Below are 15,481 nucleotides of genomic sequence, written 5' to 3'. Positions count from 1 at the left end.
AGCAGCTCTCAGGTCAATGTAAGATAAGCTGGAGGAAGTGAGCAGCTCTCAGGTCAATGTAAGATAAGCAGGAGGAAGTGAGCAGCTGTCAGGTCAATGTAAGATAAACAAGAGGAAGTGGTAGTTTGAGGTAATGATTTATTCAGGCCGAGAGGCATCAAGGTAGCCTTTTCCTATCCTAGAGACCGCAAGAGTAGTATTTACAATGATGCCTTTCTGTACACACATACATCATTTTATTCTGAGAGATAAGTATTCAAGGACAAGCAACAGTGACTGGCTGATATCATTACTTACGTCTGTTTTGAAGCATGCTTAAAGGGGGATTTGTAGGGCTGATCAGCTTGGAACCAATCACAATGTCTACTGATCTCTGGAGAAAGATGGAAGGCATTTTCACCTGAAACGAAAACATGTTTAATATGAACCTGAGCTATCAAAATGGAACTCAGCTGCCCTAGGATTCCATTAAGCACTTGCTTACATAGACCCGCAAGGGTTCCTTGATGCCGAGACTACAGATGCTAAACCTTTATACTGAACTTTAGGTTTTCTCTACAAATCTTAATGGTGGTAAAAGAGACCTCATTATACATTTTATTGCAAACCTTTCAGATATCCTGTTAGGGATTATATTTCCTCTACTCCACTATTACCCACTAGCAGCAAGAAACAGGTACTACTTCTGCTCCCATATGCCCCCAGGGATACCCCATTTATGATGAGCCCTGCTGAATCACTGTGTGTTGTCCACTATTGGGATGCTCAGGTCAAGGTCTCATACTTACTGCTGACAAATCCTGCAAGCTGTTGTCCAAAGCGCAGCAGGGCTTCCTCGTGTAGTTCAGAGGGCTTCTCGACTCTCTTGAAGAAGACATCGTTGGGCTCACTGGCCAAGCTGTACAGGTTCTTGAGGCCAGATTTCTTACCAATGCCTAGCACCACAAAGAAGAAGCCCTTGCACTTGGCATTGATGCTGGTGCGTTTGAGAAGGGCCAGTTCTGTCTCTTTAATTTCTCCCGTCACCATCAGTACGATGACCTTGAGGTCCCTGGGTTGGGGCACACCTTCAAAGACATTCTCAATTGTGTACTCGATGGCTTGGCGCATAGCTCGGACACCGTTAAGTTGGGTCATTTTATTTGCTATGAAGTCCTGCATGGACTCCTTACTTTCATGCTCAGTCAGGGACATCTCCACTTTCACCGGTAGGGTAGAGGCGTTCCTTTCATACTCATACGGGGCATGCTGCAAGATGGCTACTCGTGCATGGTGTGCCGATGACTTAGGGTCAAGACTGATTTCCAGATGACTCACTACATGGGAGATGTACCTCTTCATCTCTGCAAACTCAGAAGGATTGGTGGTCTCTGAGCTGTCCAGCAGGAAAGCTAAATCGATGTCTACGTCGGTAGTGGCTGACCTTCTGTCTCTAAAGCTGCCTCTGGAACCAGCTTTTCCACAAATGCCGTCAGGTTCACAAACATCTAGAAGAGAAAAAGATCCATGTTCATGTGTTATATAAAGAGTCTCTTTCAACTATTACTCATGCATGCAGGGGCTTAGCCCCAAGTCCTAAGGGGCAGAATCATTCTTATGAGGTTTTTGTCACCCCAACCTCAAGACCTTCTGCAGGGTTTTGAGTTTTCTTGTCTTTACTCTACTGCACATTTCAAATGAGGTTATTCTTCAGTTTCTTTTTATTGATCACAACATTGAATTAGCTTATGACTTGTACTGCTCTTACAGTGGAGGATAGCACAAGGCCAACGTGCTAGTCTTGGAAGCAAGACCATGCAGAGCAACGGAGGTTCGAATCCCAGATCTCCTTCTAGAAACCGAACTCGGGGTATGGCATTAGGCGCGTCATAAAAAAACAATTAAATAAATAAATGGCAATTACACCATGCGGGTGCACACGAAACAGGGGCATTGCATCTACACCATGCGGGTGCACACGAAACAGGGGCATTGCATCTACACCATGCTGGTGCACACGAAACAGGGGCATTGCATCTACACCATGCGGGTGCACACTAAACAGGGGCATTGCATCTACACCATGCGGGTGCACACTAAACAGGGGCATTGCATCTACACCATGCGGGTGCACACGAAACAGGGGCCTTGCATCTACACCATGCGGGTGCACACTAAACAGGGGCATTGCATCTGTGATTGCTTATCTGCACCTTCAAGGTAACTTTGCTTCTAGATTAGGACATTATTTAGGTCTTTAGCTTGGAACCTTTGAAGCTGAATAGCGGTAGATCAACAGTGAAATTACAGATACCTACAGCAATAGAATATGCATACACAAAGATTAAGCATGCTCCTTCATCGTGTTGTGAATTCTCCCTGTGTATTGGTTTGGGGCATATGTGTTCTCTACTGATCATCAGAGAATGCCTCTTCTCCACTACACATTACAGTAGAAGATGCTCTGTCTCGAGTGAGAGGGAGAGAGTGGGAGAGGCAGAGAGAGAGAGATAGTGAGAGAGAGAAAGGGTGGCTTACCCAGGCACACGTGGCACTTGAGCACCTTCTCAATGGTCCTGTTGTACTCGGCACCAGTCCCAACGACTACTACCTCTCCTAGTTCTGTGCTGTTCACCTGTTTGGAGAATGCAGAAAGGGAAGGGTGACATTTTCAAGATCAAACTCACTCACAAGCCTCATCACAAAATGAATGCACATCTCTAGACCCAGATGAGTTTCTAAAAACGAAACAAGGCATTGCTAGACTCTTCGATTGTCAAGAAATGGAAAGCCCTAGATGGACACCACCAATTACAGACAATATGAATACCACCCACCATCAATCATCAGGTGCTAGAAACATCTCAGCTTTCACAACCTACAAATAACCTTTAGAAGAATGTAACCTTTGAAAGGTGGGTTGGCTTTCCGTCTTGGGGAGCAGTAATCCCCAGGTGAAGTAATGAATAGGTATAGGCAGAGCTCTCCTCAGGGATCGAAAATGTGATCAATCAAGGTGCAGAAAGTAAAGGGGAGAATACAATCCTCTAATGAGTGGGAGGGCGTATGGGTGGGGGCAGGATCTGCCTACTACAGGTATAAGACAAATGTGAGGGACAGTTTGGTGAATGGGTGGATGGCTCGAGGATATCCAGGGACCTCAATTGGTGACACTGTTCCTGTAAACAAAAAGATGGTTTACATTAAGCATGCAAGATGGCTCAAGAGGTTGTGACCCCACAGCAGAGACTTGTGTGCTACCGGCCTGTCTAGAGGGGTTCTAAAACACTGATCGTTTACACCACACTAAAGGAACATTCAATGTGTGGCATGTGATTTATAATCTCCATTCCCAATTCTGTCATCTGTCACATTCTTCCAAAATTACAAGAATAACTAAAGCAATTAAAAGGGATTCATGAAGATGATCCATAATGAAGGTGTTCTTATTTACCTGCAGCGCCTGTGATAACGCTCGGTCTGCCCTGGTGGTCAGGAACACTGATGAGACCCCTGCATCATAAAGCTTCAGCACTGCTTCGTTCAGCTGTGGAGAGGCCCTGGCCGGACCATTGCTGAAGAAGACAGCCACCTTCCTCATCAGGAAGCCACTGCGTGCACGCTTGAAGGTGTTGCGGGCCACGAAGGACATGACGCTCTCGAGGCTCCGCTGCTTGGTAGTCACCGGCACCTGCAGGTTCTCGATCTGCTGCACCAGGGCAGCCTTCTTGCGTGAGTCAGAGAAGCGGATCTCAGTGGTGACATCACTGTTGTAGGTGACGATGGCGGCCCTAGCGCCTCGTGGGCAGTTGCTGTCGGCGATAGTAAGCTGTTTCACAATGCCCAGAACGGTCTGTTTCATGCTATTGAAAGCATTTTGGTTGACACCTGAAGAGGTGTCAAAGGCGAAAGCCAGTTCCGTAGGGAAAACTGGGCACTCTGTGGGACCTGTTGGAAATGTTATTTTAACAAGTCACACATTATTGCATGTTTACACATATTTTATTGCAAGAGCACATATACACTCTCTCTCTCTCTCTCTCTCTCTCTCTCTCTCTCTCTCTCTCTCTCTCTAGCTCTCTAAAATGTACACTCTCTCTGTATTTTAAAGGTCAAAAATTACTTACCATAACAGCATGCTGTAAATAAGGAGAAAAAAAAATGGTTTCAAAATTTGAATTGTCATAGTTTACAAAGACATAATACATCGTATTATTTAGGCCTATGATAAACTGGCAAGACTTTCCGGCACCATTGACTAAAATAGGATGAGCGCATTCAGCCTGAGACTAAAAAACGTGTTTTCAAAATCTACTAAGCAAGGAGAGATTAAGATACTGCATACTTGACTTTCTTAATCAAGGTGCCTCTGATTTAGAGTTTTCAGAAACACTGCTATTATTCCAGAAATACCATTTAGTGCCCCAGAAGAGAAGATATCATTTATTTCATGTTGAGAGTCTGACTACTAAACGGGGAAAAAAGAGGGTCAGTCTAATGAAGGAAACTGCATTTTTTCCAGAATCATATAGCACACTATGAAGTGAGAACCCATTCTAAAATAAACCACGCATCTTGAGTGAATACCCCAAAACCTCAGGAGAATCCTCTGTGGCCGAAGAGTACAAATATCCAGTAGTTTTATTTAAGTCACAGTTAACTCATGCTGCATGAGTTCCCACCAATATTTGCCCCACCCTTTTGGATGGGAAACTGGGACGATTTTGGCTGATAATGGATGTTTGTTTGAATGCAATGTCAGTCTGCCAGCAATGAAGGAGCTTTCTCAAAAGTGAAATGGCAGAACTGCAGGCTAAAGGTTTTGAATCTCCTATGAAAACACAATATTTAGCCTGCCTGCAATTGGCAAGTGGAACCCCGGGCAGTGTGAGGACCACTATGCAATTCCAATGGATGTGATCACGAATTCAAACTTTGTGGAGACCGTGGTTCAAACCAATTGACAATCCATGGCACCAGGTAGCACAACAAATACTTACGACAATTATCCTTGATATTCTTGACAAGAGCACATTGCTAAAAAGAAAATAAATAAATATTCGTTAGACAGTCATTAAAGCAGAACATATTTTGCCTGAACAATGTTTGTTGGGAAGCTCGTTGACTTACATCTTTTGATTCTCCCCTGCTCCCTTTCAGGCCCTGGTGAGGTAAAAATATTTTATATATTAATCATAGGTCAGATAACATTTTGAGGAAATGATGCCAAAAGAGAGAACATTATTTTCCGGCTGTCTAATTAATTAGTAAGAATACAGGACTTTCCTGTTGAGAGTCTCTTGTCTTGACAGGCTGAACCAACTATTTCTAGAGATAATCTTCACATCATACAGTCTCCACCAGTATCCCTTGGAATTATACTCAAAGATACAATTGTCACTGAGAAATATCCACATATTAGCATCTTAAACTCAACTTAATGTGAAGTGCACACTGTGCAGTAGCAGCTAAGAGGAGCAGAGCACTCAAAAAGACAATTGCTGCTCCAAACCACTGCTCGAACCAGTAAACACCAGGTACACAGAAAAATTTAATGCAGTTAATAAGTTCTTCATTGCTAAAATAGGGAAAATCAAACAACATATTGATGCCTCTAGTGCAGCAGCCACCACACTCACAAGTCCATCGCACAAAACACAACCATGGGCGCCTTTAACAAAACCTATCTCAAACAAGGACGGCACTCTGCCTGAAGACAACATAAAACAGAGCAAGAGCACAGTCTTAGATCCCCCCAAAAATAGTGAATCCTTTGCTCAATCAAGACATCTTTCCAAAAAGCCTTAAAAAGGACTATTCCGATCACTCCTCAAAGAATCCACACCAGACCCGGCCAAGCTGACCAACAACGGACAATCAGTAGCCTTCTATTCATTGGAAAAATCATTAAAAAAGCAGTGGTCAACCACCTACCACTCAGACAACTGCCTACTGCCCTACAAACCACACCAGCTCAGTGGCACCAGCAGCTTCAGCAGTCAAGCAATCACAAAGTTCAAGATAAAACTGACACACAAAGAAAAAAGATTGTGTTTGGCAGGCACCAACCGACTTGAAAACTATCCTAGACTGCAGGTAAGGAAGGATCGTAGGTTCCTGCCCTTCAGGGAGTACCTAGAAAACTCCCAGGGGCATCCGCTGACCCTCCTTGGAGAAAAGCACCACTCTGTTCCAGAACCTCCCAGATCCACAACCAAAACTTGTGCCTGCCGTGTCAGGCTTACACTTTTCTTGTGATCCTGAGTCAACACTGTACTGTGATCCAATGCTCTCTAACTAGGTTTGGCCGATATAAGCCCAAACAAAAATATAGTGCAACACCAAGCATGGCTTTGCTAGCCAAAGACAGACCTCTCCAAAGCTATGCATGTCAAAAGGGAAGTTCTAGTCTTATGTGATATGGAACGCTATCAATCGCATTGAATCATGAAGTTCATTACTGTCAGAAGCACCTCAACTCAATGTATTCATGTTCTCCTCTTCACCTATAAATATTTCACTCTTAAATCTATTTATTCAATCACATTTTACACAAAATACGTGTTTGTCCTTTTTGGGTATCTTTGACCAGTCCTTGGTTTATTCTTTGCCTTCTTGGATAGGAAAATTAGTATTTTCTATTTTAAATCCAAGACTTTTTCGACCGGGGAATACCAGAATTCAAAGAAAAATGGGACTCAAAAGCTACACACACAAACACACACACATATAGACACTCATCATCTGGAACATCATGAGAGCCTTGGATGTTCACAATTGGAAGGAAATGTGCTCTAATGGAGCCAACCAAGACTGACATAGACTTGCATGGCAGTGTTGCAAGGCCTTCACTAATGTAGTCCATAATGTTTTCCACAGTGAGGCAAGCCAACCAATGTGTGAATCAGATGGAGAGGATGTCATTTACGTTTTCCTTTGGGAATCACATCAAAAGTTTTTGCCAGAAACATGTTGACAAGGTTGATGCTACAGCTCTAATATTACTGCAAATGGCACATGCAATTAATAATAATGGAGCCACTGACAATACTTGCTGCTTAGCCATTTTAAGTCATGCCATATAATTGAATGCCTTTAAAAGCAAACCAAATGCTAATGTTTTTATCATGACAAGTCTTCCTGTTACCAAATACTTTGTTAATGATACCAGAACTTCTCTGTTAGCAGATGTAAACCTGCCTTGTGAAATGTATGATGGTTGAGGAGTAAGTACTGGAACAAATGAAACTTTCTGGCACTAAGATTATTGAATCTAGTACTATTGGTGCTATAACATCATTTTCTTTGGTTATATGTGATCTTACCGACCACAATTACAGAGTGGGAAATTTCATCACAGCTAAAACACTGACAAACACTGACTTCTTTTTTATTTGGGGGGATCCCCCCAATCCCCTTGTTTTGTTTTACCTTTTAGCACCACCCCAACCCCATCCCAACCCATTGTAACACCTTACCCCACTTCCCATGTATTTACTTAATTAATGTATGCATTGCTTTTCTGTGTTTTTGTCCGCTCTGAAATGTACCACTCTGTTTTGTTTGCAATAAAATGGCTGGATACCTATTCTTTCTATATGTGGTCCTGAGGTACTGTAGCCCACGAAAAAGCAGCAGGCACATAGCAGGGTGAAATATATATGGGGCATCATCAACCTGCAGGAAATATCAGATAATGCAAACCACACCTCCATACCCTCAGACCACCCCCAACAGTTTGTACACCCTAAGCACCCCTGAGGAGCTTTTCAAAACCACTAAGAAATTAAATACCTCTCTTGGACAATGTGACCCATGTCCAGGCATTCTGATCACGGATCAGCTAGTCGCTTCCGCTAAATCAAACACAGAGATATAGATATACATCCCTCCAAAACAGCAGGAGTTTACACTGGTCTCCGATATTAAAAAGGAAACAGCGCTGACACAGATATTTCTGTAAAACTAAATCTCGAACATCCATCTCATTGCTAAAACTCTGAAAAAAATAACAACATCTAATTCACTCACCACAGAAAACAAAATCGACTAATACATGAAAAATAATTAGGTTTCATACATGCAGGAGAATGGAAACAAGTCTTTTATTCTTCAAAGAAGAAATTCTGAAATCACTTCACAATAACCTAATATCAATTCCCATTCTCCATGACTTATCAGCTGCATACTATCTTGTCAACGAAGACACTAATACAAAGATTAAAAATGTAATGGGTGAATTATCAATTATCTTTAAGACAGCATGTCTGGGGTCAAAATAAGAGTTTTGAAATCGACCAAATTCCCCGTGGTGTTCAGGGTCCCTCAGGAATACAATCTTATCCCCTTGGTTACTGAGCGTGTATGTTAAACATTTGGCACACATCATTGACCCCCATACACACATCTTTTCATCTATAAAAAGACGATTCAGAGGAGCTACTGAACTTGGCATCTGAAAGCACCATCCTGCATATTACCAAACCCCTCAAATGAAGCCATGTCTGGACCACTGACGATGATAATCTCTGTCTCAATGCATCAAAGCCAGACATGATCTTCTTCCATTTAACAACCCCCCTTCACTGCCATTCAAATGGCCATTCTTCATGGGAAGAGTCCCTTCACAAACAGACCAAGAAAACATCTGAGAAATAATCTTTGACAATCAACTTTCAAAACAACCTCTAATGGACTCATTGGCACAGAAGTCCCACTTCCAGCTCCACATATTTAGTAAGATGATGCCCTACCTTTATATGAATCACAACATTGAAGGTACCAGAGTACTTGCTCTCTCAAGCCTTGACTATTGCAAGTAATGATAACAAGAGCTTTTGGGAAATGAAGGCAACACATTTGCATTACTTAGATCAGGGCTTCTGTGATACTCCAGAAACAGACATTAATCAACAGGACTGTGTTGACCACTTTACCGCTCTATATGCTGCTGGACGTGATGATAATAGCGATGGGCACTTTAACCATGGCGCCATCACCTTGGAACCTTTCACAGTTAAGGAAGTGGAATTAGCTTATGGCCAACAGAAATGCCTCAAGGAACCCGGGGTAGACGGTGTACCAAATTAATCTTTCCGTTCTTGTACACAGCTTTGGGGCTCTATCCTTACTCTGGTTTTTAATTCACTGTTGTCTATTGGCTCTATCCCAGAGAGTTGGAAATTCAGAACCATTGTTCCTATATTTAAATGGACAAAAACTGCTACCAACCTTTTATTGGCTAATAACACTTTTAGACGGAACCTCTAAGTTATTCTCGCTGACACACAGCTGGCATTTAGACCAGGGATGGGCATGAATAATCAGTGTATTCATCTCTATCTAATTATTTCCAGCTGTAGCTCCATCTTGAGGGATCTTGTCCACGTGGCCTTTAGGGATTTGAGTTCTGCATTTGAACACGTGGACAGGGCACCTCCTCTGGAGATCCCTGGATGACATGGGGGACCCCCGACCAGTTCTGCGAATCCTGGAGGCTCTACATGCAGACACACAAGCCTGTATTTGTTATGACAATGGTGGCGAGGTTAGCAACAGTATAACTGTGAGTACGGGTGTTCGCCAGGGCGGTGTCCTGGCCCCACTGATTTTTAATTTGTATGTCAATAGCCTCCCTCAGCACCTGGAGAAATTAGGCGCTGACATTCCCCATTGCGAAGGGAGAAAGTTGCCGGTCTTGAGCTACAGAGACGTCAACGCTCTCCCTGCTACAACACCTACGTTTCGACAGACACTAGTGGAGAATTATGGCACACAGGTAAATTATAGGGGGTTACAATCTGAGGAGAACTTATTTCTCTCTCACTTACTGAGGGTGCCTGCTTCAACTGCAGTGTATATTAGCCATCTTGAGACAGGGAAGGCTTTTATATCTTGACACTTTGTACTTTAAACCTTTTGTCATCTGGCACTCCGTGTGGCAATCAGATGATGATTGTCTCACCAAACCTTCACTGAAACATATTTTTCTTGGGTAACTACCAGAAGATTGAATGGCTGGCATACATTAAACGACTATTGGGGCTGTGGGCATGGGTTTCTGTTTTAATAATCCATCAAGTATTGCAACCGTGTCTATTCGAGTACTCAGGACAAAACTGCTGATGCTCTGGTCCAGCAATAGATATGATATGATATGAATCTCAATAGAGAGGATCTTGGTCTCCAAGGATCCATGGTACAACAGTATCTTCCGCTCTCACCGTCGGGCGGTATGGCTCCATATCTTGCCTTTATGACGAACTCCTACCACAGGTCTTTATTGACTCGTGCCAGATTGAATGCAATGTTTGTAAACCAAGTGGATGGGCGTGTGAGCTCTCCACTAGTTCAACATGTTTTTGGGGTGACGTTGTAACCTTGGATCATTTAGTGATTTTTTTGCCCCCTCTATAAACTCCTATAGACATTGTATCTGTATGATTTACTGAAGGGTTCTGGGCTCTTGCAGCAAAACAAAGCTCTTGCAGCAAAAACCTGCCTTTTTATCGGTATTGCTCTTAAGAGATGCAACCAAAGTGCTTTAGTCTGCCTGTTTCTTACACCATGCATGAAACAGAAGAGCCTGCAATATGGATTAATTACATGATAGTGGCACGTGACAATTTAAATGTCCTTTTGGATACTTCTTAATTTGTTATTGGTGTATATATTGTTTCCAAGAATATAATTCTATGATGTTTATGTATTTCTGCAATGTTCCCTTCTGTGTTTTATGGCTTATGATACATATCCGAAATAAAAAATGTACTTACTCACAAACTAAATCATTTACTAGGCACCTCTGGGTGTAGAGCAAGTGAAACTAAATGGTGCTGCCGGAACCTTTTGCCAGGGGGAAGGAGACTAAAAGTGGGTACTCTGAAAAAGTATTGGTCCCTCTTCTGCCTCTGGCCTTCCGAGCGAAGGCAATTATAGCACAGAGGATGGGCTGCAGAAGGTACATGTGCTCCGATCGGTTGTGAACTGAGCTGAGGAGTAGTTTGCGGCAAGGGACCGAAAGTATTTTCCATTTCCCAAAACGCCTAGGTTTAGATTAGTCTCAGTCGAGAAAAGACTACATTTATAGGAAGACTTGGCTTGTCTAATGTAAGGAAGGTTGGTACTCGCTAGGCCCATTGTTACCAGAGATTTTGCTCAAAGAGTACAAGTAAGTACTACAGTTACTGGAAGAATTGTCTGGTATAAGGAAGGTTGGCCCTCATCAGCCGCATAGTTATTGGAAACATTTACTGGAAGACTTCTTTCATACAAGGACTCCTAGCCTCCTTCTGTCTCATTGTTAGCAGAAGTGTTGTATTCGGAGTTAAGGTCGGCCCCAGCCAAGTGTCCATCCATGCACCACACACACACATTCAAAATACACGTGGCCCTATGGAACCAACAAAAGGGCAATCTAGATAGGTTTTCATGTTGACCAAAACATATGCAAGTAATTTGGACTGAAATTCAGCATACATAAAGTTTTCTTATACACGTTGATTGTGAGTCTCCCGAAACCCATAATAGAGTTCCCTATTTGGTGCCCGACCAATCCTAGCCCCCTACATGAAAAACAACTGGAAAACTATTGCAACGTTCAGGGAGGGACAATGGAACAGATAAAGCACAATTGTCAGCCAGAAGGTAAGAAAGCTGGATGCTGTGCCGCTGCTTGGAGAGCTCAAATGTTATGGGAATGACGCAACCTAGGAAATTCAACCTTATATGGAGTTTGGGTGATAGGACAAGGGGCAAATACAAAGATTATTCGCAAAAACAAAATCAGGGGCTGGAGCCCAGACGTTAGAGATCGATTAGTTCCTGTGAATCAAACATCGCGGTGTCGTGGGAACTTGTACAGCGTATATTCAGCAAAGACAGTAATACACTGGCCACGTTGGCATGTTACCCTCTGTTAACATTATGGCTTTGCTGAGGACCCGTCGGTAAAACTCACAAGACGCACTATGTTCGAGTCTGTGCTTTGTGTGCATGTCTTTGGCTTAAGTCCACACCATTGCAGATAATGGGGATCAAAACAACAAACACTTACAGCTGGTCCGGAATTTCCATTCTCTCCCTTCTGGCCAGGCGTTCCACTGTCTCCTGCTCTGCCCTGGAAGAAGACAGAATTCACTGTTGATTCAATTGGTGGTGGCAGAACGTTTCACACAATTGCTCATGCGTGCTCTCATTCTCATCTAGACTAACCCTCCTTATCTAGAAAGCAATTGAACTAAAGCTTTTCACTGTCTCCGTGGCTTCAAAAACATTGTGCCTCAATACTGGGCAACGGGAACTAGACTCCCAAGGTGTTTGTATGGGGAGCTGTGTATTGGATTGTATATGGAAAGAGGGGGTTCAACTTCTGTGGGATCTCTCTGACATGTCACGCCCTTGACTAGCCAGTTCTGATTGCAAATGCCGAGGAGTAGTAAAGCACATCTGTTATACGCATCCCCTCCTTCCAAGGCCAAACGTCTATTAGGATGCCAATGACTAGCCTGTATCCAAGACACATTTTTCGCATTGTATTCAGAGCATCAGGGTTCATGTAGCTTTTAATTATATTTATGTTTTGTATATCTACGATGCTGTGTGTTCAACTGTGTATGGAACTGCACAGTGATGTCATGCTGCTCTATTTTGGCATGACAGAGGGTGATAATCAAACCCAACAAAACATTTCACAGGCCACTGCTAGACTGAATATCTCATTGCGAAGGACTGCGTGTGCTTACAGTCTAACAAAGTGAAGTTCTGAACATATATTCTCTCTGACCAAATTGCAATGTGTCCCCAGTGCCTGCTCCCTTATGCTTCTACCCACCATGTTTGCTGTCTTGTGGCTGTAAGATGATTACCAAGGATGTGAAAGGGTAACTAGGAATAGATGTCTCTTTAACCGGTTCCTCTTCTCCAGGCACATCCCCTGGCCATCCTATCTCCTGGTTCCTTTCACTCTTTCAACTTTGCATTATCGTCTGCATACATGCATTTTACACCAGACTGAAGCAACTTCACAGCAAGCCAATGCTGTGTGGATGCATTAAATGTCAAAAGGGTGACATCCGTACACACACGGGGCTTCTATGAGGGGGAGACTTACCCGCCGGCCTCTGTTTCCCTTGGGACCAATATCTCCATTCAGTGCTTGGTCTCCTGCATCTCCCTGAAAAGGAATTAATAGCAAACTATAATTCTCTGCAGTCGCCAGTGGAAATGGATTTAGCACAACGCTTGGATGTAGGCTGGTCAGCCAGGGCTATGCAGCACACACGACAGCTAGAGGAGGAAAGCTTACAAAAGAGAGGCTCGAAAGTTAATCTCAGAAGGGAGAATAGAAAAGAGTGATCATTTTACATAGGACAGACGCAACTGGAGAAGCCAGAGCAGCTGAGCAAACAGCTGTCCCAGGTAGTGAGTTCACACTAACAGTCCAGAGCGAGTCTGGGAGAATTGAGGAAGAGGGAGAAAGAAAGAGGTATCATGAACACATGCTACCATGAGAGAATTGGAGACAGTGGTCGAAGAGGGGATAGATGCAGAAGAGAGACAGGGGCGGGAGACACCTGAAGATGCTTCTGAAGACACGACATGTAAGTCTCTCATGGGAGCAATGTGAAGAGAGCGAGTGAGAGAGCTTGCACTGGAATGAAGCATTGACACATTCTAGACTCCAAAAGAGTGATCTTATGCACGCATAGTATGTTAGAGTGATCTCCCCGACATGTAGTGACATGAAGGAAGCAGAACTGACATAGCCCCCAAAAGCTGGAGAGTCATAATGTGAGAGTGACATAAAGGCAGAAAGAGATCTCTCCGAAAAGCATCAGAAAGATATCACATGTAACTGGTATACAGTTAAAGATATACTATACAGCAGCTAAGCATTAGAGGGTGCTCACAAGAGTGATATAAAAGGAGAAAAAGAGTGATCTCAGATATCTGACAATCATTGTACATGACTCGAAGTGGGGTGCTGTAAAGAGGGTGAAAAAGGGAACAGATTGATGGGAGCATTAGAGAGACCTGATGCTGGAGTGATATCAAGAGAGAGAGATAGAACGAGACCGGTTTCACACAAGAGGTAAAACAATATAAAGAAATCACTTTGTCAATGAGTGGCAGCACTTGTATAGTGCTCTATTCCCAGTGTGTAGGCACTGTTTTATGAGAGTATGAGAGAGAGAGAGAGAGAGAGAGAGAGAGAGAGAGAGAGAGAGAGAGAGAGAGAGCTAGAGACCTCACATTCACAGATACATCAGAGGGACCTTGTTTAGGAGTATTGCAAAGGGAGTAAGATCTCACATAGCAGTCTCTGTGCACTGGAGAGAAGTGTCACATGCAGCATACTGAATGAGTGACTTTCCTTGGAAACAAGCATTACGGAGCATTGTGGAATGCTAGCACAGTCTCATGCTGGAGCAAGAGAGGTCTCACATAAGAGCATGAGAGTGGACCCACAAAAGAGCGCCAGAGTGTCCTTGCACTGGAGAAATAGAGTGATCTCACACAAGAGCATTTGCAGCGGCCTCACAGAGGATCATTGGAGATGTCATGGACATGAGTTCTTCAGTGTTCTTGCATTGGAGCAAAGACGAAACAGGATGGTCTCAGTTGGCAGCATCAGAAGCCGCTTGTATAAGCATCATGATGTCCTCATATAGGAGATCCGAGGCCTCACCGAGAAGCAGGACTCCGTTCCCACACAGGAGAGCACAGATATATATCGTACACAGGGCCAATAGAGATTCCCAACTAAAGAGCGAAGGAGAGGTCTCACAGAGGAAGATTAGACACCTCTCACAATTGAGATGCAGGGGTCTAAGAGAGGAGCAGCCCTAAAAAGGTCACATTCAGGAACTGTAGAGGTCTGATTTATGAGAAAAAGAGAGGTCTTGCATATGAGCAATAGAGATGCCACACACAGGAGCAGTAGAAAGGTCTCACAGATGAAGTTTAGAGAGGTCTCATACGGGAGCATTAAACAGGTCTCACATTGGAGCATTAGAGAGGTCTCATCAAAAGAAGATTAAAACGTAGACCACGAAAGTCACATTAGTGTGAATTGTTCCCCCTACCTTGGGACCAGGGTATCCCGGGAAGCCATTTTCTCCCTAGAAGAACAAAGATAATTAATTGTCAGTTTACAAGCATAACGATTATAAACATTTACGTGCTCGCCTTGGAAGCAAGACGACACGAAGCAACAGGTTCGATCCCCGGGTCCGCGCTTAGAAACCTCTGGGTATTTACGCGTGTTATAAATATGCAACTAAGACAACAACAACAACAACAAATTCTGTAACAGCGCCAGCGCCTCAATGCCTCCGGGCTGTGTGAGTGCTTTAAAAATGCAAATAAATAAATTACAGTGCAAGAATACTGATCACTACCAATCGTAATTACTTTAACCCTGCATTTAACCATCTGGCTTAAGGTATAGCCTCATTTGTGTGATTAGTAGCAGTGACACAAACACGCCTACTCCATAGAT

At 43.4% G+C, this 15,481-nt stretch overlaps 1 protein-coding gene across 1 annotated transcript in view; it reads right to left on the bottom strand.

The window, feature by feature from the left end:
- COL6A3 (collagen type VI alpha 3 chain) overlaps positions 1–15,481 on the bottom strand; it is a 270,362-nt gene that overhangs the window by 78,838 nt on the left and 176,043 nt on the right. Inside the window, exons 31-40 of the mRNA XM_069615983.1 lie at positions 15,066–15,101; positions 13,091–13,153; positions 12,035–12,097; positions 5,110–5,142; positions 4,980–5,016; positions 4,107–4,118; positions 3,434–3,927; positions 2,518–2,614; positions 789–1,487; positions 298–400 (exon numbers count right to left, since the gene is read on the bottom strand). Coding sequence (XP_069472084.1) covers positions 298–400; positions 789–1,487; positions 2,518–2,614; positions 3,434–3,927; positions 4,107–4,118; positions 4,980–5,016; positions 5,110–5,142; positions 12,035–12,097; positions 13,091–13,153; positions 15,066–15,101 — 1,637 coding nt within the window. The remainder of the gene's footprint in view (positions 1–297; positions 401–788; positions 1,488–2,517; positions 2,615–3,433; positions 3,928–4,106; positions 4,119–4,979; positions 5,017–5,109; positions 5,143–12,034; positions 12,098–13,090; positions 13,154–15,065; positions 15,102–15,481) is intronic.

The sequence above is a fragment of the Ambystoma mexicanum genome, chromosome 9, assembly GCF_040938575.1.
Source record: "Ambystoma mexicanum isolate Mex_15411 chromosome 9, UKY_AmexF1_1, whole genome shotgun sequence".
In the NCBI taxonomy this organism is placed as follows: Eukaryota; Metazoa; Chordata; class Amphibia; order Caudata; family Ambystomatidae; genus Ambystoma; species Ambystoma mexicanum.
Note: the sequence above shows the minus strand (reverse complement) of the source record. Positions and strands in the feature narration are given on the sequence as shown.